Source organism: Anguilla rostrata, chromosome 11 (genome assembly GCF_018555375.3).
Source record: "Anguilla rostrata isolate EN2019 chromosome 11, ASM1855537v3, whole genome shotgun sequence".
In the NCBI taxonomy this organism is placed as follows: Eukaryota; Metazoa; Chordata; class Actinopteri; order Anguilliformes; family Anguillidae; genus Anguilla; species Anguilla rostrata.
The window spans coordinates 28,841,979-28,868,548 of NC_057943.1; the positions used below are offsets into that span (position 1 = coordinate 28,841,979).

Below are 26,570 nucleotides of genomic sequence, written 5' to 3' on the forward strand. Positions count from 1 at the left end.
CCCAACGGCAGCTCAAAGCAAAGAGCCAGGACTGATTTAGCTGGTGTTGAGCATACGCCTTCCAAACGGTCTGTGCATAGCCCTCCCTGTTGCTAGACCATTACAGTACAATACACAGCAAGAGTCGTTAATCTTCGCAATATACAAGCACAATGACTTAAAGCTTTTGTATCAGTGATGGCAGTCCTATGTCAGGGAGAGGGGAAGACATTACAGGCACTGCCAAATTCACAGATACAGATCTTTCAACAGAAAGCCAAGGTACCTTTCCTGTTCTACATCAGGCATGCCCACAGTTTTGAGCTTAGGAAGCCAAAGTGCAATTTCAGTAATCACCCATGGGCCAAAATACTAAAATTCTCAGATGCAAATGTAAGTATATAATCTTGCAAGATGTTTGTTTCAGCATTTATGTTAACAATAAGACACCGTGCGCTTTTAAACTAATACAGTTTAGTAAATTTTCCCAGTAACAGTATCTTTACAGCATGGCCTTGCATACAGTTATTTTTATGCAAGCACAGCTTCACAGTACTGTGGTACTAGTGTATTTAGCTGGAGTTCGGACTGCACATTCATGTGCTTTACTTATGTCAATATATTGCTTACTTTTACAAAATATGCTGTGAATGAGCCTGATATTATATTATATATTTTTGCAACTGAAATCACTTTTGAAGATGATTTATTTTTTCATTACCACCCTTTTCTTTTGGGTCAGATCAAAGGCTTTAAGGTGCCACATTTGGCCCGTGGTTGCCACTCTTCTGCACAATCTGCCTTCTTCCTTCTCTCTCTCCCTCGGTCCTCCTCTTCCTCCTCCTCTTCATTCTGTGCCCACCTGACAGTAGCCCTGGAGGAAGCCTTTCACCCACACAAGGCTGAGCTGTCTAATGGGGGCCCTCGGATTGGATAATTGCAGCATTAACAGCTGGACAAAGACACCCAAATAAGGCCAACTGACAGGCTGGAGACAGTTATCTTTAGAAGGAGTAATTAAACATCTGCAAACAGATTGCGCTCCTTTTAACTGACAATCGGCAAATGAAAAAGGCCGTAATTGGCCGCGCCGAGCTCAACCGTCAGCCCGAGCTCTGTGGCGCGCGCGGCAGGGCGCAGCCGACGCGAACCGCCGCCGGAATACGACCGGCACAGTCTGCAAGCGCAGCTCACGCCCAGAGGCTGCGCTCTCTCTGTGCTCGCGTAACAAGGGCTGGCTTGCTGCGGACCTGGAGACCGAGATGGTGTGACACACCTGCTGAGCTGAAGACCAGGGTCCCCAGGAGAAAAGCACTGACTGCTCTCTTATCGCTTCCCCAGGGGCGACGTCGCGTTTCACAGACGACAGTCATGTGATTACTCGCATCTCCGAACTCCTCTACACAGTAAAATGTGCAGCGCTAATACAACTATAACGGACTACATATGAGACCAATATGGACCATATTTACTCTAATGCTTCACTGTGTACATTCGGGGAAAGTCAATATGCTATAAAACAGCTTATGATTTGTAACAATTTATATTGGCACACATTTCCTTTTTTATATTGCTATACATACATACATACATATGAAGGTGTTTATATTTAAAATGGCATGCTCAGTGCTTTCCTTTCATTTTCATACCTGAGGAATAATACAGCACTTTTTTCCTCACTTCATTAAATCTGTTTTACTTTTCTACTTTTGAAACAGGCAACTGACAATCTTGTAAACAGGCAACGTGAAAGGGGAATTGGGTAAAATTATTTCTCATACCCAAAAGACATGGCACTACAAAGATTTAAGTGTAATACATCTGCTGTTTGCCATCAGTGGCAACTTGTGAACAGTGACAGCACCTGAGCACATATTACCACAGCATTCATTTAGAACATCACAAATTTCAGATCTTTTTTTGGGGGTGGGGGTTGGGACGGGTGTTCATTGTAGTGTAGAGCTGGGGGGTGGGGTGGGGGGGGGGGGGGTAAGGCAGAGAAAGAGATACTTGCTCCAGCAGCAACAGCACAGATTGGTGAATAAATAGTTTCAGACTTCAGTTGCACTGGATGTGACAGAGGCAAATGGTGTAATGTCTATTTCAGTTTGCCACAGCTTTCCAAGTTTCATTTCACAAGTGCTTTGGTTCGTGCATCCTTGCAAAAGCAGGTGACAAAGGTGTCGAGAAAAGTAAAAAACGCATACCTGCCTGTTGCCTGATATTGCTGAGAATGAAGAAGAGCTCAAATTGCTTAACATACTGATGCAGTACAGAGTTCCTGCAGCTTTGAGTGTGGAAGTGTAATCATATTTCTTTTATGATCAGAAGTAACCATTATAGAAACATGCAAGCAATGCATTTTGCCTAGACAAAGAAGCTGTACTGAAACACAGTTAGAATGTGCTGCTTCATTGTAAGTCAATTGTTTGGCTTCTCTTTAACACAATGAACTCAACAGAACAGATGAGTAAGTTCTAAGCAACCTTGAGAATGAGTTTCATGTGAGAAGTGGTGCTCATTCCTACCTAAAAATGGCCCCCACACTGTGTCAGGCAACATAATATTGAACATGTACTACAGACACGTTTTACATGCTGAAATATGTGGAGGATTCATGCCGCCCTCACTCATTACAGAGCATGTCTCAGTGAAAATGTCACTGTAAGCCCACACGATTCTGCACATGCACATCTGAGATTCAAACCTTTTCAAAACAATATTGTGTTTGGCAGCTTAAATGGATTCAGCATTTTTAACTGTACGCCGCCATGTACAATGTCTGAATATCATATCGTCGTTTTGCATTCAACAAAAAAAAGCTATCATTCACACTTCAGTCATAACTGGAATTAGAGATGTGTAATTCATCTCTATTACCTCCAGTTCTTTCTGTTGATAAAGTGCTTTCAATAAAACTGAAGGGCAATTTAAGTGCAGAAAGTGAAACTGAGACTTCGTATGGCTAATGGGAGGGAATTTAAGAAGTCTGCCTAATCCGAGGGTGATGGAGGGTTTCTTGACTTGAGGGTTGAGCAACCATTTTCTGGGGATGCTTTATTAATTTGAGGTTACACATTACCCATCTCACACGGTGTAGCTATTCGCTTTAATGTGTGGATTAGAGGAGAAAAAAGCTCGAACCTAAAGTGGCCTCGCGCAACTGCTGGTAGTTTCGCTACACAATAGACGACTAATAAGGGATAGTTTTTTTTTTTTAATTCTCTCGATAGCATTCAACAGCCAATAATTACTTTAAGTAATAGCGGGCAGTGGGCTACCAGTGAACCAAGGGTGGGAGGACAAGGATCGTTCAGAGCTAGAATTTACGACGTAAGAAAAACCCGTTGAGTCTGCAGCATTCTCGCTTGTTTTCAGCACCGGAACTTTCCGCGCTTCAGTTTAATCGCTGGCAACCCCAGCAATATCAGCAGATAGGTGGAGGTGGGCAGCTTTTAAGTGTGATGGATGGAGTTTAGGTTCTGTGCTGCTACCCCAATTTCTGCGCCAGGACTCCCGGAGGAGAAAGGCACAGGTCTAAATTGCAATATAGTTCACAATCCTCCCCGAAAAAAATAAGAGAAAAACTATTGTCGCCTTTCAATCCGCTCGAGCGATCTGCTCATTTGTCTCTTATTCCTGGATCCGCTGCAAGCTGCATTTCCGCAGTTGCCTGACTGCTGCGAGTCGGAAACCGGAGGTATTCGGAAGGCGCGCCAATATTTATGGATATTTCCATCCCCACAGTCTGTTTGATAACCATAATCACAGGAAGAACTGTAGGAAAATACAATTTGGTTTCTGTGAATGATTATATATTTTTTTTATCTGGTCTCAAACTCTTGCAAGAGGCGCCAGTTCAAGAATATAACACCCCTGCTTTTGTATAGGTCTATGGAACTTTAATCTGAGCAGTTTTTATTGCCCGGGTAACGTACTTGGTACCAGAATCTTGAACTCACATATACAGGTGGATACCATGTTTTTTGTAATTGCTCCATTTAGTTCTGTGAACTAAATGCCTGCTTTTCATTTTGTCCACTTATTGCAATATGTTTGTGTAATCTAATGATCTTGGTAAATGGACTGCATTTATATAGCGCTTTTATCCAAAGCGCTTTACAATTGATGCCTCTCATTCGCCAGAGCAGTTAGGGGTTAGGTGTCTTGCTCAAGGACACACGCCCAGGGCAGGGTTTGAACCGGCAACCCTCCGACTGCCAGACAATCGCTCTTACCTCCTGAGCTATGTCGCCCCATATATATCTTATATATTTTTCAAATGGGTTGCAGCTATGGTTGTACCCAGATCACTCTGACTCTTGCTAGCTTAACACAGTAGGCCTATATAACTTCAGGTATCCTTTTCCAAGTTTTGTGGGAGAGTATGTGTTGAAAAATTACACATAAGAAATGCTTATCATATCAGAAAATCTTTTTATCACTCAGAGTAGGGAATGATACGAAATGCTGGCTTGGTGATGTAGCAGGTGTGACCAGCAATTTCAGGATCCATTTCAGGATTTTGTGCAAACTTCTGCCCTTAATTATTTAGTTATTTATTTAGCTCAATAATATATTGATCTGATATTTGTATAAGCAACAGCTACAGCCACAATAAGTCTAAGTGTGTCCCGAAGATTTTACTGTGCTCAAACATGGGGTGAACCAGCATAGTTTATCGAGCTGTGAGAAAACTAAATCTAAGGTAATTGTTTGGAACAAAAAGCAGCACGTTGACTTAATCTCCAGGACCAGAGTTGAACGAATATGAGTTGGGCTGAATGGCCTGCTCCCAACATCGTGTGCGCTTACTTTCTGTTGCTCTTGCAATATTGACTAATTGGAGGTAATTGCCCCCGTGGAATCATCTTACCCTCTTATGACACCCCTAAGTATCAAGCATGTTCACGACTCAAAATCTTCTAGTGTGAGGGGATCAGGAATGGAATCTTGAACACCAACCCGCAATAACCAACGAGAGCCGTGCTGACTGGGAAGCCGAATGTTTGTTTTGCTCTGAAGTCACATTGGATCACATGAGTTTCTGAGAATCCCATGTTCTCAGAGTCGCAACTCCATATCATAAATAGTGTAGATGTTAAGCGGGCAATACTCTGCCTTCGCCAAATCTTCTGGCAACTTTGGCAAATTACCAGTCTGTAATAATCACACAACGTGTTTTCCACTGGTCTTTACTGAAGTCAAAATACATAAATTGTGCTCATGTCACTCAAAAACAAGTGGTAGTGTGTAAATGAGGTCTAAAGACCAATAATTCCAAAAAGAAGTACAAAACTTGTGAGGATGACTGAGAGTGAAGTGTAACACCACATTAGAGGATAAGTTATGCTTTACGATTGCTTTATTAACAGTTAAAATAGACTGCCAGATTTAGAATGGGAACACAAATAATAGAAACTGTGGAAACAAAACAGTCCTAGGGTTAAACATGCAACAGACCAAGAGATGGTGCTCCAACTTGAGGAGCCAGTCTCCTAATCTAATTTAAAGCCAAGATGCATACATAATACATAGTCTAGCACGGGAGCATTGCACATCATTTCCTGTGAACAGTAGCAGCAACAATCAGGTGGAATAGTGTTTCGTGTAGTTTTCAACACCATATGTGAAATATACAGTGATCTCCTTCTCAAACAATTCACGTTTGGTGAAAGTGGAGCTTTCAGCTTGTTATTTGTAATGTAATCTCAGCATGGTAATTTCACCATGTAGAAATTACAGCACTTTTTATACATAGCCCGCCATTTCAGAGTACTGCTGATCACTATATATATATATATATATATACATATACATATACATATACATATACTGTAGTCTGTACTCCAGCATTGGATTTGAAATTAAACAATGAAAATGCGGTTAAAATGCAGACTATCTGCTGAATTTGTGTCTATTTACAGACATATGGGGTGAACTGTGCATTTGCTGGCCTTTTTATAAATAGTTTTATGGGGAACCATTTTATGGGGACCAAAAGTAATTGGACAAATTAAAACAATCTCAAATAAAGTGTTCACATTTTGTACTTGGCTGCAAATCCTTTGCATGTGATGACTGCCTAAAGTCTGTGACCCATAGAGATCACAGATGCTTGGTATCTTCCCTAGCGATGCTCTGCCAGACCTGTACTGCAGCCATTTTCAGTTTCTGTTTTTTGCCTTTGGTCTTGTCTTCAACAAGTGGAAAGCAGGTTCAATTCGATCTAGGTCGGATGATTGACTTGGCCAGACAACAACATTTCCCTTTTTGACCCTGAAAAACTTGGGGACATTGTGCTGCTGAAAGGTGAAGCGGCATCCAGTGAGTTCTGAGGCATTTGGTTGAATCTGAGCAGATATGTTTCTGTACACTTCAGAATGAGCCAGTAGCAGTGCAATTCCTACACAGACCACCCAATACAAAGGAAAATAGACACAAATTAATGAGTCTGCAATTTAACCTCATAATCATCATTTCATTTCAAATCCAATGTGCTGTATATATACATAGCCTGGAACACTGAGATACACTGATGCTACATTGTGTTATCATTGTGTTAAAATACAGAAACTGTTATGTATTGACATGGTAGAAAATTATAACAACCACTCAATAGTAAAGACTATTAAGACTATAGCTTGGGGACAGGCTTAATAGTTATGTTTCTGGCTAAAATTCATGGCAACCGATGTCCTCTTAATAATAACTTAAGGTATCGAAGCTTAAAATGAAACTGTCACATGCCACGACACCCCCCTTTCGTGGACAAAAGAGTTGGACACAGGGATACACCAGATTTTATCAAATATACCAGTCTTTGTTTTAAACGGATAGAGAGAGTGTGATTCTACATAAATTAAATAAAACGTCTTCACCTTTAACCCTCACAGGATCCAGGTAAAAAAGATTATATAAAAAATTAACAAAACAAACTAAAATAACAAAGACAAAATGAACAAAACAGCCAAACTTTCCAGCTCCTTGCAGTCAGTGCAGCTCTCTTAATTTGAGAGTTCCCCAGTCACAGCTGCCTACTGGGAAGAGAGCACACTTTAAATACTTGGACTAATTGGTGATGCACTCCAGGTGTGTGTGCCTACTTAACCAGTAGACATGGTCCTTCGATTGCCCTGAACCTCTCTCACAAACCGAGCCCTGCCACAGAAACAGACATCTTGTGATGCCAAGCTTTCACATTAGTTGTTGTAATGAATACATTTGTACATATAATGCATTATATCTAATTATTATGCCATATTGCATGGGTGGTTATAATGTGAAAATGCTGCTTGAAGTGCAGAAATAATTCATTAAGCATCATGCCAAGTACATATTCTGTAGACTCATTCTTGAAACATGAGGCATTTCAAGTGTTTTCAAATGATATTTGACACACGGTGAAACGCATGGACACCCTTGTGTTGCCAGGTAGTTTTCTTCATAGAGAAGTGAGGAAGGCAGGCCTTTAGGAGATCAAGGTTTCAAATGATTCCTTCTGCCTCAAAATCTCACAAAAACACAAATAATTTCTGTTCAAGAAGCTGTCAAAAGGAGAAGCCGCTCTGGCAGAAACCTTCATCCTGCTGTGGTAGTTAGTTCTATCTGCGAATATCAACACGGGACAGCTTTCATATTTTGAATAATTTAACAGAGTGGGGTGTGGGGGGAGGGGAAGGGAGTAAAATTTCAATTACACGGCCAACGGCGTGCATGAGATTCAAGCTGGATAAACACCCTCTGACGAGATGGTGGAGAACGGTGGCACATCGTGATGCGTATCAAAGTGGTTAATAGGTTTTTTTCTTCAGTCTGACTTCTATCTGTTACTCATCACTGGCTGTGTTTACCTGAAGGCTGTGGCTGGTATGACTGCGGTCTCAGCCACACACGTTTTGAAAGGTCACGCCTCAGATCTCACAGTTACAACCCATATTTTGGAAGCAACTTACACTGAATCAGGTTCTTTTTTTAATTTTTTTTATTTTTATGCCTTGGTGACTGACTCCAGTGACTCAACTTGTTGATATACATTCATTCTCCTTCGTTTTCTTCTTATTATTATTATTATTATTATAGAATATAATTAAATTAAATATCAGTAAAATATTAACTAAGCATTACAGTAAAAACACAATGATATACATTGATCCAACTGACATCATTGGTGTTTCATAAGAAAAGTGACATCATCATTGGCATTTTTGATGAAACCAAATTTTCAGCAGGGCCATTATCATTTCCCTGGTTGTAAGTGCGTCAATCCATGGATTTGGGAGAAGTTCCATTTAAAAGCACACCGTGCAAATACACTTTGTTCACAGACTCTTCTGACCTTGGCATCTCCACAGTCTTGCCACTATAATCTCATTTGCATAATTTATCCCGAACCTGAGCCAGTTCTTCAGGAAGGGGGTGACTACAGTCGATTGACGGGCCCTCTGAGCCCAGTCAGACTGAAGTATTTTTTCTTTTACGACATAAGAACAATCGATTATTTGAAGCTTTCCCTGATCCTGGAAACGTACAAATATTAAAGTTTAATACAACTCCTCTAAGGCGACCTTGTCGTTGAACAAAACGGTGAGCGGCTATAAATTATTCAGCACAGTCCCTTTAATAACTACATTACACATTACCTGCCAAGCCAGCATGCAAAAAATATTTTGCAGAGATAAATTAATAAATAAAAACGTAATAGAACACCCCAGTTCGCCTTTTTTGTGCTTCCAAGTGCCACGAACGTAGGAAAGTAGCACAGAGAAGCCATGTCGCATCGTGATTGCAATTTGCACACCAGACCACTCAACAGGAATGAGCTCAATATATGGACCGCTCTGCTTACGAAATCACCTTAAAATATGAACACCCCTCGCACTTTTTGCTCTTCCCTTCTGAGCGTCCGCGAGTCCACATATTCGGCTGCCCTGACTGTTCAGAGGCGAGAAGAAAATGTATTTATAATATTCCATGTCTGGCTGCCCAGCTGAGTGTGTACAGCCAATTACCACAGGCAGAAGACTGGATGTCAGATGTTTCAGCCGAAATACTCACTTCTAAAATCTACTGTTTTTGTAGCTTTTCGAATCCATCATGTAAATGTTAGTTTAATTCCGAGCCACATTGATCCATTCTGCCGAGAGAATCACCCATGTGGGCCTATTGTGTCTGGATCCATTCATTAAAAGAATCAAGTCTCCAAGAGACCGATTTCACTGACAGAAGAAATCTGTTTAATTTCAATTAAAAAGAACTTTTTTCAAAATGAATTGTTGTTGCAGGCCTGCAGAACAAGCCCCTGGCTGGGCAAAACCTGTAATAGTAGTCTGAGGTTTTAGGACCTCTCATTGTCATGTAGCCGTTTGAGTCATAAATAGGGTTTGGCACTAAAACTCTGTAGCAGGCACGGGTTTCCACACGAGACGCAACGTTACCTACTGAACTGAATCATGCCACAGATTTTGTCCTTAATTTAATTTTATGTACTGATGTTAAACACTTGGTCGGTCGACTAGTTAGTAAGCTAGGTAATGTTAAACTCGTTCAAAATGCCAAAAGCAAAACTTTCTAAAGTGTGGCTGTATTTTACCCAGAAGGATTCAAATAATGGGAAATGCCTTTTCAATAAAAAAAAGATGTTCTTTAATGTCATTGTTTGGTCATTCTTTTAAAGAAGGTAGACTAGTGGTTCAGATTTGTATTATTTTAATAGGGGTATCATCAAAATGTGAACTACACCCTTCCCTAGTCATGAAACGATATTACGTGGGGTTTGCATGTGAAATGATAGTGAATGGATTTGAAAAATATGAGTTTGGTTGTACGGTAAATCACAATTTAAAATATGCTGAATAATGATTGACCCAATTCTTCAAATACTTTTTTTGGTAATTATGTAGATATAATAACACACTCACTGTGTGTAGTGTATACATAATCATCTGGTACTCAGTATTTGGGCTCTATTTTCCAGCCGGCGCATGGCGTGTTGAGAGCTGTCACACTGACAGAGTGGTACTTTGTCATGAATTTTGATGTGCCTGAGCCATTTGGTAATTTCATGACTCACCGTGTGCCAAAGTGGGGGGGTAGCCGCTGCTGGAGGGGTGTTTCAGTCAATATCGCATAGCGCAGCGCAATTCTGACGAATTTTCAGGTCAGTCAAGTCTGCCATTTGTGCATTTTGCCGCCCGCCCCCTCAGACCATGTCTATGGCGTAGAGTGCTGGCCATCAGACAGCAGAAATTTCCCATGAAATGTGTGCATGATCACCAATTCAGAAGCCAATCAATGGTTTTCATGGATCGTATGCTTTCCAATTTGACTTTGATATAAATCCCAGAAGCAGGAAAAATGTATTTATTATTCATTGTCTTTTCTCTCTCTTTTTTTAAATAATTTTGATTCCTGTGTGTATTTCTATTTTAAATTGTTGATGGATAGTCATCCAAAAAGTTCCACTTTTGACTCATCTATCCATAGTACATTGTCCTAAATGGCTTAGACATCATCAAGGTGCTTCTTGTGCAAATGTGAGATGAGTATTGATATTTCCCTTGGTTAGCAGTGGTTTCCACCTTGCTACTTTCCCATGAATCCTATTTTTGCCCAGTATCTTTCTTATTGTGGAGTCAAGAACATTGACCTTACCCGAGGCTAAAGGCGCCGGCAATTCTTTGGATGTTCTCCTGAGATCTTTTGTGACTTCCTGAATGAGTTGTCACTGCGCCCTTGGAGAAATTTTGGCAAGCCAGCCACTCCTGGGAAGATTCACCACTGTGTTTTCCATTTGGAGATAATGTCTCTCATTGTGGTTTGGTGGAGACCTAGAGCCTTAATAATAGCTTTGTAACCCTTTACAGATTGATATATTTCAACTATTGTTTTTCTCATAGCTCCTTGAATTTGCTTTGATTGTGGCAGTGTGCTTGTAGAAACATTATGGTGACTACTTCACTCTGATGCTAAGAGTCAATGAGTGAGGTTCAGATTAAACAGAACTGGCTGCAATGAAGACTGGCTGTGTTCAGTCAGCTGAATCCAACTGTCAGCTACATTTGGTAAATTAGTTGATTGAGTAACTAACGGGGCAATTATTTTTTTTTACCTGGGAGAGATGGTGTTTAACAGCTTTTTTCATTAAATAAATGAATAATTAAACAATTGTTTTTGAATAATTGTTTTTTTTGGACAAATATACAATAACAGAGGAATTAGGAACGGGGGCAAATACTTTTTCATGGCACTATAGACACACACACTTAATTTTATGCACATATATCTTCATTGAAAATGATTATGTGTCTTGATCTCCAATACTTAAATTACATGACTTAAATTGTGCCATTTAAAGGAATTTTTCTTATCTCGATACTGTGAAAAATATTTTTAACAAGATGCAATATTTCACCTAAAGTAAAAAATAAAAATAAAAACAGGTCTTAAATTTTGAAACAATAATATACCCTGCCTTGAAAATAAGATTTGATTCTATATTGGTGCAATAAGGCAGCTGGGGCAGTGTCTCTGCCTACTTGCCCCTAATGTTGTGTACCTTTATAAACAGTTCTGCCCCCTATCAAAGTTGATTAAGTGGCAGAGGTGGGTGGGGTCACTGATCAAGAATTCAAATTCAGTGCAGCACTTTTGGGCCTTCACTAAAGTTTCAGAGTTCGTTGACCTTCCGTCGCTATACGATTCATGAGCTGTTTCTATTGATTTAAGCAGGTGTACAGGGTCTGGGCTGGCAAGGGAAAATCTAATCTTGTCACAGGGCTCCCAGGTTATTGCAGAAGACACTCGGTGAGAGGCCACCGAAGCTGGAACGCCCAGGGAACGGGCATTATACATCCCAGCCTTTTCTCATTCTGCTGAACACAGCCGGGCACAGGCAAACCAATACGGTCACACTGCAGCCACTGCAGATAACCAGCCTGAATCCCCGCCATCTCCACAAAAACATCCTGGCAAGTGCGGCGCACACCCCCCCCGAGCCCTATTAACAAAGCGTGTTGTTATTGCCTCCGAGGGCATTACGTCCTACTTCAGTCCGAACAACAGCAACACGGCTAATTCACTACTAGCGACGCACTCGGTGTACCTGAGGGGTTAAATACTGCTTCGCTGCATTATTCAGGATCACTTCTAGGCTGGCTGCGGCTTTTAGCTGTCGGCTTTGGGCTGTCCTGACCCTGCCACTGTAACAGAAACTAATTATGTCCCTCCACGCATTCACACCTTCCTGATACAGCGCTGAAGCAGAGCCCTCCCAGGCACCTCTCAGAGATGAGCCGTGGCAGTGATCCAAGACTATGACTCAGGCTTCGCCATCCTCACCCTCCGAGATCCTCTCGTGTTGCTATTAGTGTTTCAGTCCATTCAGAGAAGAAAAATAACCGGATTGCCCTCTAAAAGTAGCTTTTCGTAGATGGCATTGCAGTTATCGTCAGAGTTAAGGCAGGCGATTGGCCAGAAGGTGACTTTGTCTGCATATCTTCTTCAATCTGAGAAGCATCAACTGAAAGTTCAATTTTGTTGATTGCTTGGTCAATGAAAAGTAAAAACCTATCACCTTAAGGCAGTTTATCCCTCGCCATTCCGCGGGCGGACTGAGGATTTCACATCATGTGACCCTTTTGCACAGCTTGGTATTTGCCCTGAACAATGGAGCTCTTATACGTGGCTGAAAGGTAAAATAGCTGCTCGTTCACCCGAGCACTGAACCCGTGACCGACAGGTGAAGAGTCCAGGGTTTCATCCAAAGCACCACAACCAGTGCAAAGTAAACCAAAGAAGCAGGCATGTGTCCCCCAGCAGCACTCAGCCGAGGAGGGTGGAGAATAGTGTCGCTTGGAACTCTTGAAGGAACTGGTTTGATCCTAATAAATGTCCTGCCACTCAACAGCTGGACATCTTTTCACTTCTGAGTTGGGAATTAACAACTACCCTGGTGCCTGCATGTGGAATGCAGGCCAGGGGGCGATTCAGTCTGTGTGGAAAGATACTGCACCATTGTATGATAGTTTCACCTGATGTTCAAGGACAAACAGTCATGGTCAGGTAAATCTTTTGCTATAGAGGACAAAATGTAAGAGAAACCAGTCCATAGGAAAGAATAAACAACGTTATTTTCTCACCCCTTTTCTAACAAATGTTTCTTGGCAGCATGAAATTAAGATTCAAATAACTTTCCACCCCCTGACTCAAGACCTGCTGTTGGTTTTGTCTGGATGCTCAGCCTTATCCCTTTAACTGAAACACAAAGAAAAAAAAACATCAAAATGATATTGCTCTGTTGAGCGGACCACCCAATCAAGTGTTAACAGGTTAACAGACCTGGATTCAATCAATATACAGTATGTCTTTTAACCTTGATTTAAAACTAAATGCAAGCATGCATTTTTTTTTTACTCACAAATGCATTTTAGCATATTCATCAGTAACCGAAATGAAAAGAAAAAGAAAAAGAGTATCACAGTAATGCTGACTTGTAACCCCTTAGGTGCCTGGTGGGTATGGGGGGGCGGGTTAATGCAGTTGTAACCTCCATGCGAAATGGCATCCAACCTACGACAGTTGTTATGGCACTGTGGACTCAAGCCAGTGGCGTCCAGGTCATAGGGCTAAGTCTACAATGGCAGTGAGTATCTTTATTGGCTGCAATTGTGGAAAGGATGTCGGTTTGTTGATTTAAAACTAATGGACGAGATTAAGCACACCTTGTCACCCTGAAGCTACGCAGTCATTGGCTGATATTCAATCAAACTTTTGTTCTTAAATTTGACTTACAAATTAAAGGCAAGCATTACGCTTTTCATCACAAACCCAGTTTGACGAGTTTGCTTTATTGATTTCTGAACTTGTCAAACTGTGTTTGTGGTGAAAAAGAACTTTCTTTTTATTGAAAGTCAAAGTAAAGGACAAGTGTTGATTGAATCCCAGCATGCATTTTGTTTTTTACTCTCACCATTTCCCTCACCTTACCTCACCACAAACTTGTTGAAAGTCAGCCCGGGGCTTCATGGCAATCAAATCATAACGTATGTTGTGGCCTCACAGTGGCTCAAAATTGATTCTAAATTCTGGCGAATTGTTAATATTAAGAATTCCTATTATATTTTTTTGCCTGAAGATTTTAGGTCTGTGCCCTGTGATAGATCGGCGGCCTGTCCAGGGTGTATTCCTGCCTCTCGCCCATTGCACGCTGGGATAGGCTCCAGCAACCCACGTGACCCTGCCCCGGTGCAGATAATGGATGGTAGGCCCCTGTGTCAACAAAGGCCATGACAGAAAGTAAAATAGTCCTGTTTAGTCCTTTTTCAGTGATATAATATTCTGCATCCATTAGGTTTACTTATAAGAGCACCAGCAATGAAAGAGTCTATAACTTCCATGAAATGTGGACCTAAATTAGTGTAGCAAAAGACCATGAAAAACAACCATGCTTCATATTGTATTTCTATGATCTATAATGGTATTGTTTAATAGAAACTACCAACATAGTAGAGGTGACAACAGAGTGCTGTTCATTTTTCTAATGAGAACTGATTCAGCAGTGGACAGGAGAAAATGACACTCAGGTGCAAACAGTAGTTCTATGAAACAAACGATTTCAATTTAGCTAAATACCTTTTGTTCACAAGAATTTCTTGAGCTACACCACACGCACCAGGAGTGTTGCAATATAAACCCTAATCTTAAAACCAGACTGGAGACGGTACCACGATCTAGCAGAAGGCTGTAGTACACTGTCCTTATGTGATTTATTGTCTGGAGGGATCTTGTGTAGCGAGGCAATAGCAGCCTGGTTAGAATTGAATCTGTCATAAGTGTTTTGTGCCAGCGAGCAGAAATATCCTTTTCTGCACCCATGGTGTAATAGTCATTTCGATCTTTGTTGAAAATGCACAAATATTAGAGGTGGCATCCCTGACGCTGATGGAGTTTCTTCACGGTCGTAGGTTCTGCGGGTTGTGGTTTCATCTTTTAGATATGACTCTTTCCAAGCTCGTTTTGGGACTTTCCTTTTTGTCAAGTAGACTTTGGATGACAAGAGGATGGCATGACAAGTGCATCAAATTTTATTTGCGGCAACAGTATCATGTTCAAGACATTTTGCCCTGAAAAACCTCCCAAAAATACAGTAGTCTGTATGAGCAAAGAATGTATTACTGATTGCATGGTGAAATGTTCCTGTAAGGGTCTCGACTAGGAAATTCCTGTTAAGCGGTACTAAAATGGCACGGTTTATACTGACGTGCCTGTAAGATAATGTGCCCCAACAATGAAAACTGGACACATTCAATGAGCGCTCCTTAATAAAAGCTTTGCAACATCATTGAAGCTATGTAAAACTTGTAAGTCTCATATTTTGAAACGTATATGGCAATAATTGCAAGAAGCATCATGTTGAATAATTGTAAACAATTACAGGGGTAGTTAACCCTGCAGAGGCCATGGATGGGACTCACCACTCCATGAGGGGAGCTCCTATACAGGATGTTTCAGACACACGTTATTTTAAAGGAATTCAACTGGTGAGTAGGGATTGCCCAACAAACTTCATGAGATTAAGTCTTACCTGCTCAGTGATTTCCATATATTATACAGAGGCTTATACCAAAATGGAGACTTTTAAAATACTCATAGCAAACGCCTCAGGCTCTTCATCTTCCCTATACTGTTCCAAGATCCAACCACTCTCCCCAGGTAAGGAAGACAGGAGTTTTTGTAGGGCCTTTCATCATCAAACAATAAAAGCATTAATCAGGAATCCATTTGCACCAATCAGTTCACAATTATTCAATTATGTGTGCCCATACAAAATGGTGTGTTATCCATACAATTAGCAATCAAACCGCAAAGGAATAAAGTGAAATCACACAAGGCGCTATTAAATGCACTCATCAGCACCTCAAGAAAATGCACCAAATATAAAACACACATTAGTAAATATTCTATGGTGCTGTCTGCTTTGTACCCACCACAGTTGTAGCAGGTGACATAACTGACATGCACAAGCCTACAGTATTTGCAGGTAGTCACACAAGCATTTTTGAATGTCTGTGTGTTGCTTATATAGTTATTTAGGTCTTATGAAGGAAAATATATAGGAAGCATTACTGAGAATGATTTTCAAACAAAGAAAAAAACAGAAATTTGTCTTGTAAATGAATAAATCTATTGATCATATGACTCGAGGGAGGACCTAATGTTACCAATGGCAGACCACAGGTTGGGGGGGGGGGTGAGTCTTTCTCTCCCTGTGCCAAAAATGTCCCTGTAACCAAGCAAGCAAAAGCCCTTAGTCTGGTAATTGATCACATATGATTTGCACTTTTTACCCCAACACTCTGAACCTTCAAAAAAAACTTCATCAATTATTCAAGCGACATTTGCAGAAAGTTTGGGAGCAATTCATAAAACAACTGAGGCAAAACAGGGTGACTATGTAGTGCAATGGTTAGGGAATTCTGAGACTTCAGATAGGACATTGCTATTTTACCACTGAGCAAGATACTTAATGTGAATTTCTTCTGGAAAAATTCATCTGTAAAAGTGGATTTTCCATTTTCCATGCTTTCCTACCACATTAGCTAGTGCAGTAGGACTTTGGCCCAGCAGTGATGCATATGTTCATATTTTCAGCTGAAGGAATGTTAGACAGTGCTGTTACAGGCCTGTTTTTTGGAGTAGAACCTATAAGCCACAGCATGAACTGTTGAACCAAAGTTGGGTATAATGACATCTCATATTCAACTCCCTGGTCAGTCATGCGGTTGAGCATGAAGTGATGTCTCTGATAAAGATAGGAGCTTGTGGTCCCACTCAGTCTTCCCAAATCTTCTCCTCCTCCTCCGGCTACGTGCTCTCTCCCTCACTCTCACTCTCTCTCACATCACATTTCACCCTGAATAAATATGCCTCCAAGGCCCAAGCTCACACAAAACTTCTGAGCGCTGGCCAAATAACTAAGAAAGACGAAGTCTGATGTGTTTGTGGTCTACTCTCTATGCTTGAGAGAAGCTTTAGAACATTCTGGAATGCTGCACGCAGTAGGATATTGCCAGTATGACATGGGGATGGACAGTATTTCAAACACGGCATTTTCACACAGTATTTTCAAACACATATGTTTGAAATATGCATTTATGTATTTCCCATCTAATATTATTTTCCTGCCTCTTTTTCCTGCATGGTTTACCCCAGGCATGCCCAAGGTTTTGAGCTTAGTGGACCCGACCAGAGTCTCAGAAATGACCCATAGGCCAAAATATTACAATTCCCTGATGCAAATGTCAGTACATAATTTTGTAAAAACATAAATGTAATAAATTTCCCTAATAGCAAACATACTCCAAGTATTATTACTGCATGGCCTTGCATACCCAATTCTTTTTATGTGAGCAGTCCTTCAGATAATACTGTATTACCTATTTACTGTAGCTTGGGTTCAAACAGTGCATACGCAAATGCGCTTTCAGAAATGCTGTTTTCAGTCAGCCTGAAAGGGCTCATAGTGATTTTTCCCCATTCATATCACATTTTAAGATGTTTTCATTACAACTCTGTTTACTGACAAAACCGAAGGCCTTTGTAGGCCAAGTTTGGACCCATGGATCATACTTTTGACACCAGTGCTTTATTCCTCTGTGCTACCTGAGTAACCAGAGTTTAACCAAACTCAGACTAAATGTTGGTGTTTTTTTATTTTTTTTGCCCATTCCTGAATAGGCACCCACTCCCTCTGCATTTCTGGGGTCTGGAGGGATGGCCTCTGTGGGAAGAAACCTAATCCGGAGGTACAGTCCAGATTAGGATCCTCGAGCACTGAGTGTGAGCATAGCACCTGGCGCAGCTCCAGTGAGCAAACCCAACAGGGCCAAGTAAGACATTTCAACTGTCTCAGATGCTAGGAGGGCAATTAGATTCAGATTAATCCCCAACACAAAAGACCCATGCAGCAACAGTAAACCCAATCATTCAGCCAAGAAGGACCTTATTAAAACACAACTGAGTTTATTTATGGGACAACAGTATGGACTCCCCAACCATTTTCCTTACTGGGAAAAGGCTTAAATAAGATAAAATAAAAATAACTAATACATTTATATATACTCCAAAAACACCAACACTGGAAATACTTTCATAGATGCATTTATGTATTTATTTGTTTATTTATTTAGTCATTCAGTACATTCAGGTACTCAGCTGACTTTATTTTATTTACGCATAACGTTGCTGAGCCTAGACCTGACCAATTGAAGCAACCCCAGATCATAACACTGCCTCCAGAGGCTTGTACAGTGGGCACTGTCCAAAAAATCTAAACGGTGGCTTTTTTTTTGGCCAGGCAGTGTATTTTAATCAAGTTAGATTGCTGCTATTGAAAGAATATTATGTCTCTCTCTCTCCCTCTCCCGCTGTCTCTCTCTCTCAAAGTGGAATTTTACCACTAATACTTCATCCTTAAGGACCTCTCAAAAGAATGTCACAAGACCGTGTTCAGCCTCAAATATATTCCCTGTGAAATCAGGGTTATTTGTCTGCCAAAGGCAGTGAAAACTTAACATGAAAAATAACCCTGAGACTGACTTTTGAAGGGTACGTAAGTAGGTATGTAATTGAATTCAATTCACTTTTATTTGTATCACGCTTCTTACAACCACACTAAAAGATACTTTAAAAAAACTGGGAATATGAAAAATGAGGCAAGACTGAACGCCAAATAATCCAGCAGGTGCAGTAAAAAAAACTCCTACAAACAGTGGTGAGAAAAAAACTTCTTGGTGGGAAGAACTGCCTGGATGAACCCAGATATAGAGGAGCCCATTCTCCAATCTGCTTCCCACTGCTATTAGTGAAACATATAGTAAGTTAAAATGTTTTACATAGGCAATGGAGAATCTGTAGGAGAAATTAGTGTATTTCGCCAAATTATAACCTGAAGTACAAATTTGCCGGCAAAATAAGAAGTCCAAGCAAAGGAATGTATATTAATATGCAGATCAGGATGGGTGAAGGAGGATGCATGTAGGCCTCCAGGACGCATCTTGGCATGGGCTTTAACCATGAGCAGGCAGATTCCACTGGGACGAGAGTACAAAGGCAAATAGATTAGGAACTAGATGTTAAGTAAAGCACACGAAGAAGTCTGAGTGTAATATAGAAAACCCCATGGTGCTTTGCGATGGCAGCCTATCCAAAGAATTTGTAAAAAAAAAAAGGAGGTGTACACAACCATGAGAGTCATCCTGGACCGACAGCACCCCAACACAGCTCAAAACAGCAAACCTGGGCATTTATGTGCAGTAACACGGTGAGAGCACCATCACAAACTGTCACCATCATCTCAATTCAGCAGACAGCTTTATGGTCCTGATCCATTCTTCCCAGTTCCAGCACCCAGCACACATCAATATCTGTATTCTGTAGGAGTAACTAATTGGTGTTTTTTTTTTATTATTTTGAGTGTATACTTAATAAACAGATATGTGTCTGAACCCTAGAAAAGAAACCCTGGAAAAGGAAATGATGGTTAATCTAGGTTTAAGGCAAATCTCAAGTTCCTCTAGCTGGACAACTTCGCTGGGGTTTGTTGATATATACAGTAGTTGTCATATGTATAGCAGAGGTAGTTAACACTAAGTCTGCTTATAATGCCCCCCGGGGGTAACATATACAGAAAAAAGAGCAAGGGACCCAGTACAGATCCTTGTGGTACCTCATACCTTGGCATTGGGTGCTCAGATTGTTATTTACCCTCACAAATTGATGTCTATCAAAAAGATTTTTCTAGCCTATGGGGGAAAAATGGCGGTCTATGGAACTTAAGCCACTTGTGCAGAACACACAGATGAAAGCCAGGAGTAAAACTTTCAGCAATCTTTAGATTTTTTCCACTCACAGAGGAAATCCAGTACTTTGTCAGTGTCACAGAAAAACCTTGCAACACCAAAACATGTTATTTTCAGGATCAGCAAGCTTTCATCAACACAGCATTATTGTTCAGTCAAACTTTATTTGTTGTCGAGTAATGAGTTATAGGATACACAGGGCTGAATGTAGGCTTTTAATATGTGAAAAAAAAGAAAATGATATAGAAGTTGTAAGAGGGTCACCTAAGAAGGTTACTGGATTGGATAATTAATTACCTCTTGATGCTTGAAAATGTTCATGTATTATAAGCTACTGTTCTATACACACTGAAGACCTAGCAGTACTGATATTAGACTGAAATATGACATATGACCTGTTCACACAAAGTTATTTCTGGGAAGCCATACTCACTGCATAACAGTGATGGTTTAAGGTTTTCAAAGCAACTAATGACAAGGGCATTTGGGGATTATGATTCTGATTGAATTCCAGCCTGTGTGTGTGTGTGTGTGTTCAACTTGTTCTGAGCTTCGGGAATGGTTTAGTGCTTACTGAGGCTAAAGTCCACAGAGAGTTTGAGAAAGGGCAAGGAGGGGGACCATTTGCAACAAAACAGGAGAGGAAAAATAAACAGGCAGAAAAAACGGAATGGCATCAAAAAGCAACAGTAAGTGTTTTATTTAAAAACTTTTTTTACCACTAGGCTAAGCTACATTGTACTCTGTAATATTTGTCTCGTATTTTGGGCCATCCCCAGCTGAACTGTTGTCTTGTCAGACTACCAATGAGCTTCACATTTATGTAAGGTTCTGGTGAACAGGTTATTATGAATATAAAATGTTGGTTTCCATCTTATTGTCAGTTTGTGCCTGTCTGTGATTTATTGTTGTGCGGGTCTTGTTCCGATCGCTATCAAATCTCTGTCTCCATAATCAGATCATATCAAAATCTTATCTTGCCCAGATTTCAACCATATAGTAACATTTTGGATATTACTTCAGAAATTGTTTTTGATACTTGGTACATTTCAAGGTCCTTAACATTGAAGCCATTCTTAAGAACCACTTAAAATTCTAACTTCAAATTTCCTATACATTTACCTATATTTTCTGACTGATTTCTTAAGTTATTCTTGCCTTGCCCAATGAGGTCCCCCTTGTATATTGTGAAATTTATGTGGATTTTCCACTTAGGAACAAAGACAGATAATGTGTGCTTTATTCTTTTGATTCCCCCCCCACCCTTCTCACACAGTCCAGTGTGAAATCAGGCATTACAAACCAGAAGATGAAGACGCTGTTGTCTCCCTCTTTCGCTACGGCATCATGGAGCACATCTATCCGGCGTTTTTCAAGGCCATGAGCAACCCCGACCACATGGGGGTGACGTTGAGCATCTCCATGGCGGGATATGTGCTGGGGGGGAGCTCGTACTTCATGGCTCTGCTGGCGGGCGGGGCGTGGGCGGGGCTCGTGTACTACTGCTGCTACGAGATCTACGACGGCTACCTGAGGGAGCGTCTGCGCACGGACATGGGCGACATCCAGGGCCACTTCCTGGACAGGCCGGACAGCTGCTTCTGGGTGGCCGAAGCTGTGGTCTGGGGCAGGCCCAAGGTGGTGGGGATGGTGGCAGTGGTGGGCAGGAGGCAGGAGAAAGAGAGGGGCGACAGCGCCAACGGCGGATTCGACGGCGGGGACGGGAGCTACGCCGAGCTGAATTGGGCCATCGTGTCGTTCCCGCGGCGGCGCCAGGGCCTGGGCACGCGGCTGGTTCAGACCGCCCTGGATTTCTGCCAGGAGCGCGGCCTCGACAGCGTGGTTTTGGAGACCAGCTCGGCGCAGACTGCCGCTCTGGTCCTCTACCGCAAGCTGGGCTTCGAGCACACGTTCACCCACACCAACACGCACGTGCACCGCTGGGTCACCAAGCTGGCCAGAGTCAGTGTGCTGAGGATGGAGATGGTGCTCTGACACCCCTGTTTCCTGCCAAACACACTCCAGTGCGCCGCAAATGCCAGTACTCTATGCTCTTTGCCTAATGTGGTGTTCTTAGCCAAACACATTAGAGTTCCTCTGTTCAATCTCTCCCAGGAGCGGGGAAAAAGTTAATGTATGTCCCAGAAAACAACAACAAAAAAACTAAACTACTATCAAAACTTTTATTATAGTAAAACAAAAATTATATATTATATTTGCTTATCCCTGATCTGTTCATAACTGACAGGCTCCTCAACAACATTATGGAATCGTGTGCTTCTTAAAGTCAACGACACAGGAAGTTCTGTATTCCTGCAGGACTTTAGTGCATTGAAATGCCAGTTTAAGTTTCTTGTGCTTCAAATGTAGATAAGTAACGCATGTTTCAGGTAACGCTGAAGTGTATGCATGCAAGGATGTACATTTCAGTTTATGTGTTACTTAATTACATCCACATGTTAGTTTTCTCACATCAGTCCTCAGGTTTGTTACTTGTGCATGCAAGCCTTAAAACACCAAAAAATAACCTGTTTCAGTTTTGCCTTTTTCCTCCAGATTATTTTCTTTCATCTGGGTTAAGTGTTCTACTAATGTTTTCCATTTGCACAACAAAAATAAAAGAACACATATGAAATTGTGGATTACCCTCTTGCCCATTGACTAACAAGGAAAAATAACCACAATGAGAAATTATGTTTGGCTCCTGCCCAGGCTAAAGCTGATTCTATTATTCTAAAAGGAATTACAGCCAGCTGACTGACTCAAGCAAGAGCTAAACTTCTTCATGCTTAAAATGCCGATTTGAAGACGTGGAAACATGGGAAAGGCGTTGGTTTTAAAATTCCTTTGGAGGGAAAACAGAGAAATGTGTGTTTCTGGGGTGAAGCTGAATAGAAGCTCCACTGTTCAACAGTTAACTTGGCCCTAAGTGTATTTGTGTTGTACATAATGAAGGTAATCCTAATGCACAACAGCTTCATGAATAATCTAAGCCTATTGTGGGGGTATTTTACAAAATCTCACGGCAGGAATCCACCACTTTGAAGCCATGCTGGGCTTGTGAAACCTTGCTGTACAATTTGTAGAATTTGATAAATTGATCCACTTATTGGCTGAATCATTTACATTGAGCTTATATAGGCTTACACTTTTTGTGAAAATATCACATTTAGCAAGCGACTGGACACATTTAGCATAGGCAGGACATGCTTATTACTACCCGATGAATCAGTTGCAACCCATTGAATAACCCAGTAAAATTTAATTTAATAGGCCAGAAACTCTTACTTCCACTTCATTTTGCCAATACTGCAAGAGAAGCAGTTTATTTTTAAACTCTAGCTAACAAATAAATGTAAGGGTTAAGTTTTTTTATTCTTCACAAACACAGTTTGGTAAGCTAATTCTGATGATTGCTAAATTTGTTGAGGGCAATTGCTGGTTGAGTCCAGGCCTTTACCTACATTCAAGTGTCTTTGATTGAAGTGTCCCTGCAGCAACTCAACTTCACACTGCCAGCACACACGGTTCTGATTCACAGTATTAAAGTTAATATACAGCAGACGAAAGCATGGCCTTTCTCTTCTCTTCCCAGATTAAATGTACGGTCAAGTTTTAATTTCTATTTTGTCATCATTTATTTATTTGGGAATAGCTCTGTTCACAGGTGATTCAGAGAGCATAGCCAAATGCTAATGCATTAACAGGCTCAGTAGTCCACCAGTGACTACGTCTAGTAACAGAACAGATTCAAACTAACCCTATTATACACAAAACATGTTTCCCATATATTATGGACATCTAACATATTTATGATCATGATCAATACATTATATTGTCATTTTTTGTGAACAAAGAAGGCTGTTCTGATGCTATTCAGTATTCAGCAACACATACCAATGCAATGCATGCTGAGGTGTATACAGAAAAAAGAAAAAGAAACTATAAATGTATACGCTATGACACTCTGTGAGAGCTGCCAAACACCTCTGCAATGATAAGAAAGAAGATTGCTCTGTGTAAACTGCATTACGCACATGTCAAGAAACTTCGTCATTTCACAGAAATGAGAGCAGTCTTGAAAATTTCAGTGAAGTTTCAAAGAAAATGTCTCATCACAGTTACAGTAGCTGCATTAGAAACAGATGTAGGCAGTTTTGCTGTCCCACTGAGTTGCATTCTATGTAATTACATTAGAGATAATTGCTTGCACACAATATCTGGTGACTTCAATCTAAAATAATATTTTGTTTGATCATTTTTCATACAGATGCAAATACCTCAGACATGGGGCTAAAAATGCACCTTTGAGCAAGTTACTATTCAAAAGCAGAGCAGAATACTGCTGAGAACTAACTAATGGGATGGTGAAATGGACTATATTTCACATTGACCTAGTTTATATGCAATTTAATTATCACATTCCTAAACCATTATCAACATAACAGAGTCTAATATCCAAATGTAATTATAACTTTATTTTTCTTTGCTTGGGGGCTAACTTATTAGACCATTTGCGTATGCAAGAGTGGAGTATTGTTTTCCATAACAAATGAACACATCCGATTTTAATTTAATTTACATTTTGCGCTTTTGTGCTGTTAATTATAGATGAGTTATGCAGTGTGCTTTGTTCACTATGCAATCCTCACCCTCAGGTTTACGACATTTTATTCTGTTGAACGAGCACCGACCCCATGTTTGCAACTTACATCGCTCATGAATGAATCCACTTTAATGAGGAAACAGTTACTGCCAGAGCACCTGTACATGCAGACTCTCAACAAAATTTACTCACACAAGACCAATCCCAGTGAAAATCTATTCTGAGAGGGGGAGCCGCTAAGATTCGCTGGTTAAAAGGCAGAGCTTTGGAATCAGAACAGCATTCAAGCTGAGTCTGAATTATGTATGAAACAGTATAACTCCATTAATGCCATGTATATTTCTATCATACATTTTGTATCATGTAATTGTATGAAAGATTTATTTCATATATGATTGTGACCCCTTTCCTACATGTGAGCATATATGAAATCAATCAAAAACAGGACCTGTTTCTGGTATGTTCTGATATATGAAACACATATTTTGCAGTTTGTTAGAACACAACCCCACAGCTATGAAACATTACTTTAAAATATAAAGTATAGAAACAGACCATGCTGTAAAAATAAGAAATAAAAATAATAAAAAAAACTTTTGCAAGAAATATCCAATCACAATCCAAGATGGAAGTGCAACCAGGCTAAACTGCAAGCCCCGCCCCTTTAATAACCAGCCATTCACAGCAGCTCTTACCCTTAGGGAAGCTCTGAGGTCAATTTTCTGTGTAATAAATTGAATTGAGCACTGAGGACATTATATGGAACAGTCACAGCAGCAGTAGCAGTGTGGGGTGCCAAGTGTAAATTGTAAACACAGGTCTTCACAAGTTTCAAAACTGATTTTTGTCTTGGCTTCAGAAAGTAATAATAAAAAAAAAAAAGTATCTTCTTTGTGTTGGACCCAGCCACATTCCATTCCATTGTTTTTGTCTGCTAAGTGGTCTATGCTTGTGTTCTTATTTTATGAAAGTTACACGAGTCCTCAGACATTCTCCTCTGCCAGTAACCTCCCTTGGGGTGCAGCCCTCATTTTCAGCAAACAGTAGCTAGAGAAGAATTTGATTAACCCACTATGACTGTGTAAGATCACAATATGTGATTAGAATGGTCCTAACTGAATATTCTAATGCTTATGTAACAATCACTACTGCTAATCATTCGTACTGGAGTTCTTGCACTCATTCTAAAGTACACTACATGGGCAAAAGTACCTTGACACCTGATCACCACATTCATGTGTGCTTGCTGAACATCTAACTTTAAAACTATGGACATTAATATGGAGTTTTCTACTAGATTTTGGACCCTGGCTGCAGGGATATGCTTCCATTCAGCCACAAGGGCATTAGTGAGGTCAATCACTGATGCTAGGCAATAAGGCCTGGCTCACAGTCAGCATTCCAATTCATCATCAATGTATTTGAGGTCAGGGCTCTGTGCAGGCCAGTCAAGTTCTTCCACACCCAACTCAGCAAATCATTTCTTTATGGACCTTGCTTTGGGCACGGGGACATTGGCATGTTCTTGGCATGGCAGTTCTAGCAGGGCAGAAATTTGACAAACTGACTTGTGAGAAAGGTGCCACGTTGAAAGTCACAGAGCTCTTCAGTACGACCCATTCTACTGCCAATGTGTGTCTATGGAGATTGCATGGTTTTATGCTTGATTTTATGCACCTGTTAACAATGGGCGTGGCTGAAGTAGCTGAACCGACTAATCAGAAGCGGTGTCCACATACTTTTGGCCATGTAGTGTACCCACTCTTCAAAGGGTTACCCACCCTCCTGGTTATATTGCATGTCAGACCAGTGCACAAGGGCTCACACACATCAAAGCCAGAGATGCTGCACCATAACTAGCTATCTGCTCCTCACCACAACCCTGCTTTCCATATAAAGTGTCTGCCTGTCAGGACTCCACAGTACCCACTTTCAGTCCAGCCCCTGTGACTTTTTCCCCAATCGTAAAGAAACTAATTTTGAGCGAGTGTGGCCTTTTTTTTTTTTTGTTTGTGTCTTTGTTTTTCCACACAACTTGTTTGTCGAAATCAGCAAATAAAGACACAGAAGGATAAAGAATGCTGGCGTCAACTTTAATATTCTCCCTAGTCAAGAGAAAGGCTGCC

At 40.8% G+C, this 26,570-nt stretch overlaps 1 protein-coding gene across 1 annotated transcript; it reads left to right on the forward strand.

Annotated features, from left to right (window-relative positions):
• The first annotated feature begins 20,439 nt into the window (after positions 1-20,439).
• Positions 20,440-25,349, forward strand: LOC135234527 (N-acetyltransferase family 8 member 3). The gene is made up of 2 exons (XM_064299224.1): positions 20,440-20,527; positions 21,115-25,349. The coding sequence occupies exons 1-2, from the start codon at positions 20,509-20,511 to the stop codon at positions 21,831-21,833; spliced, it is 738 nt and encodes a 245-aa protein (XP_064155294.1). The 5' UTR covers positions 20,440-20,508; the 3' UTR covers positions 21,834-25,349.
• Positions 25,350-26,570: the final 1,221 nt, after the last annotated feature.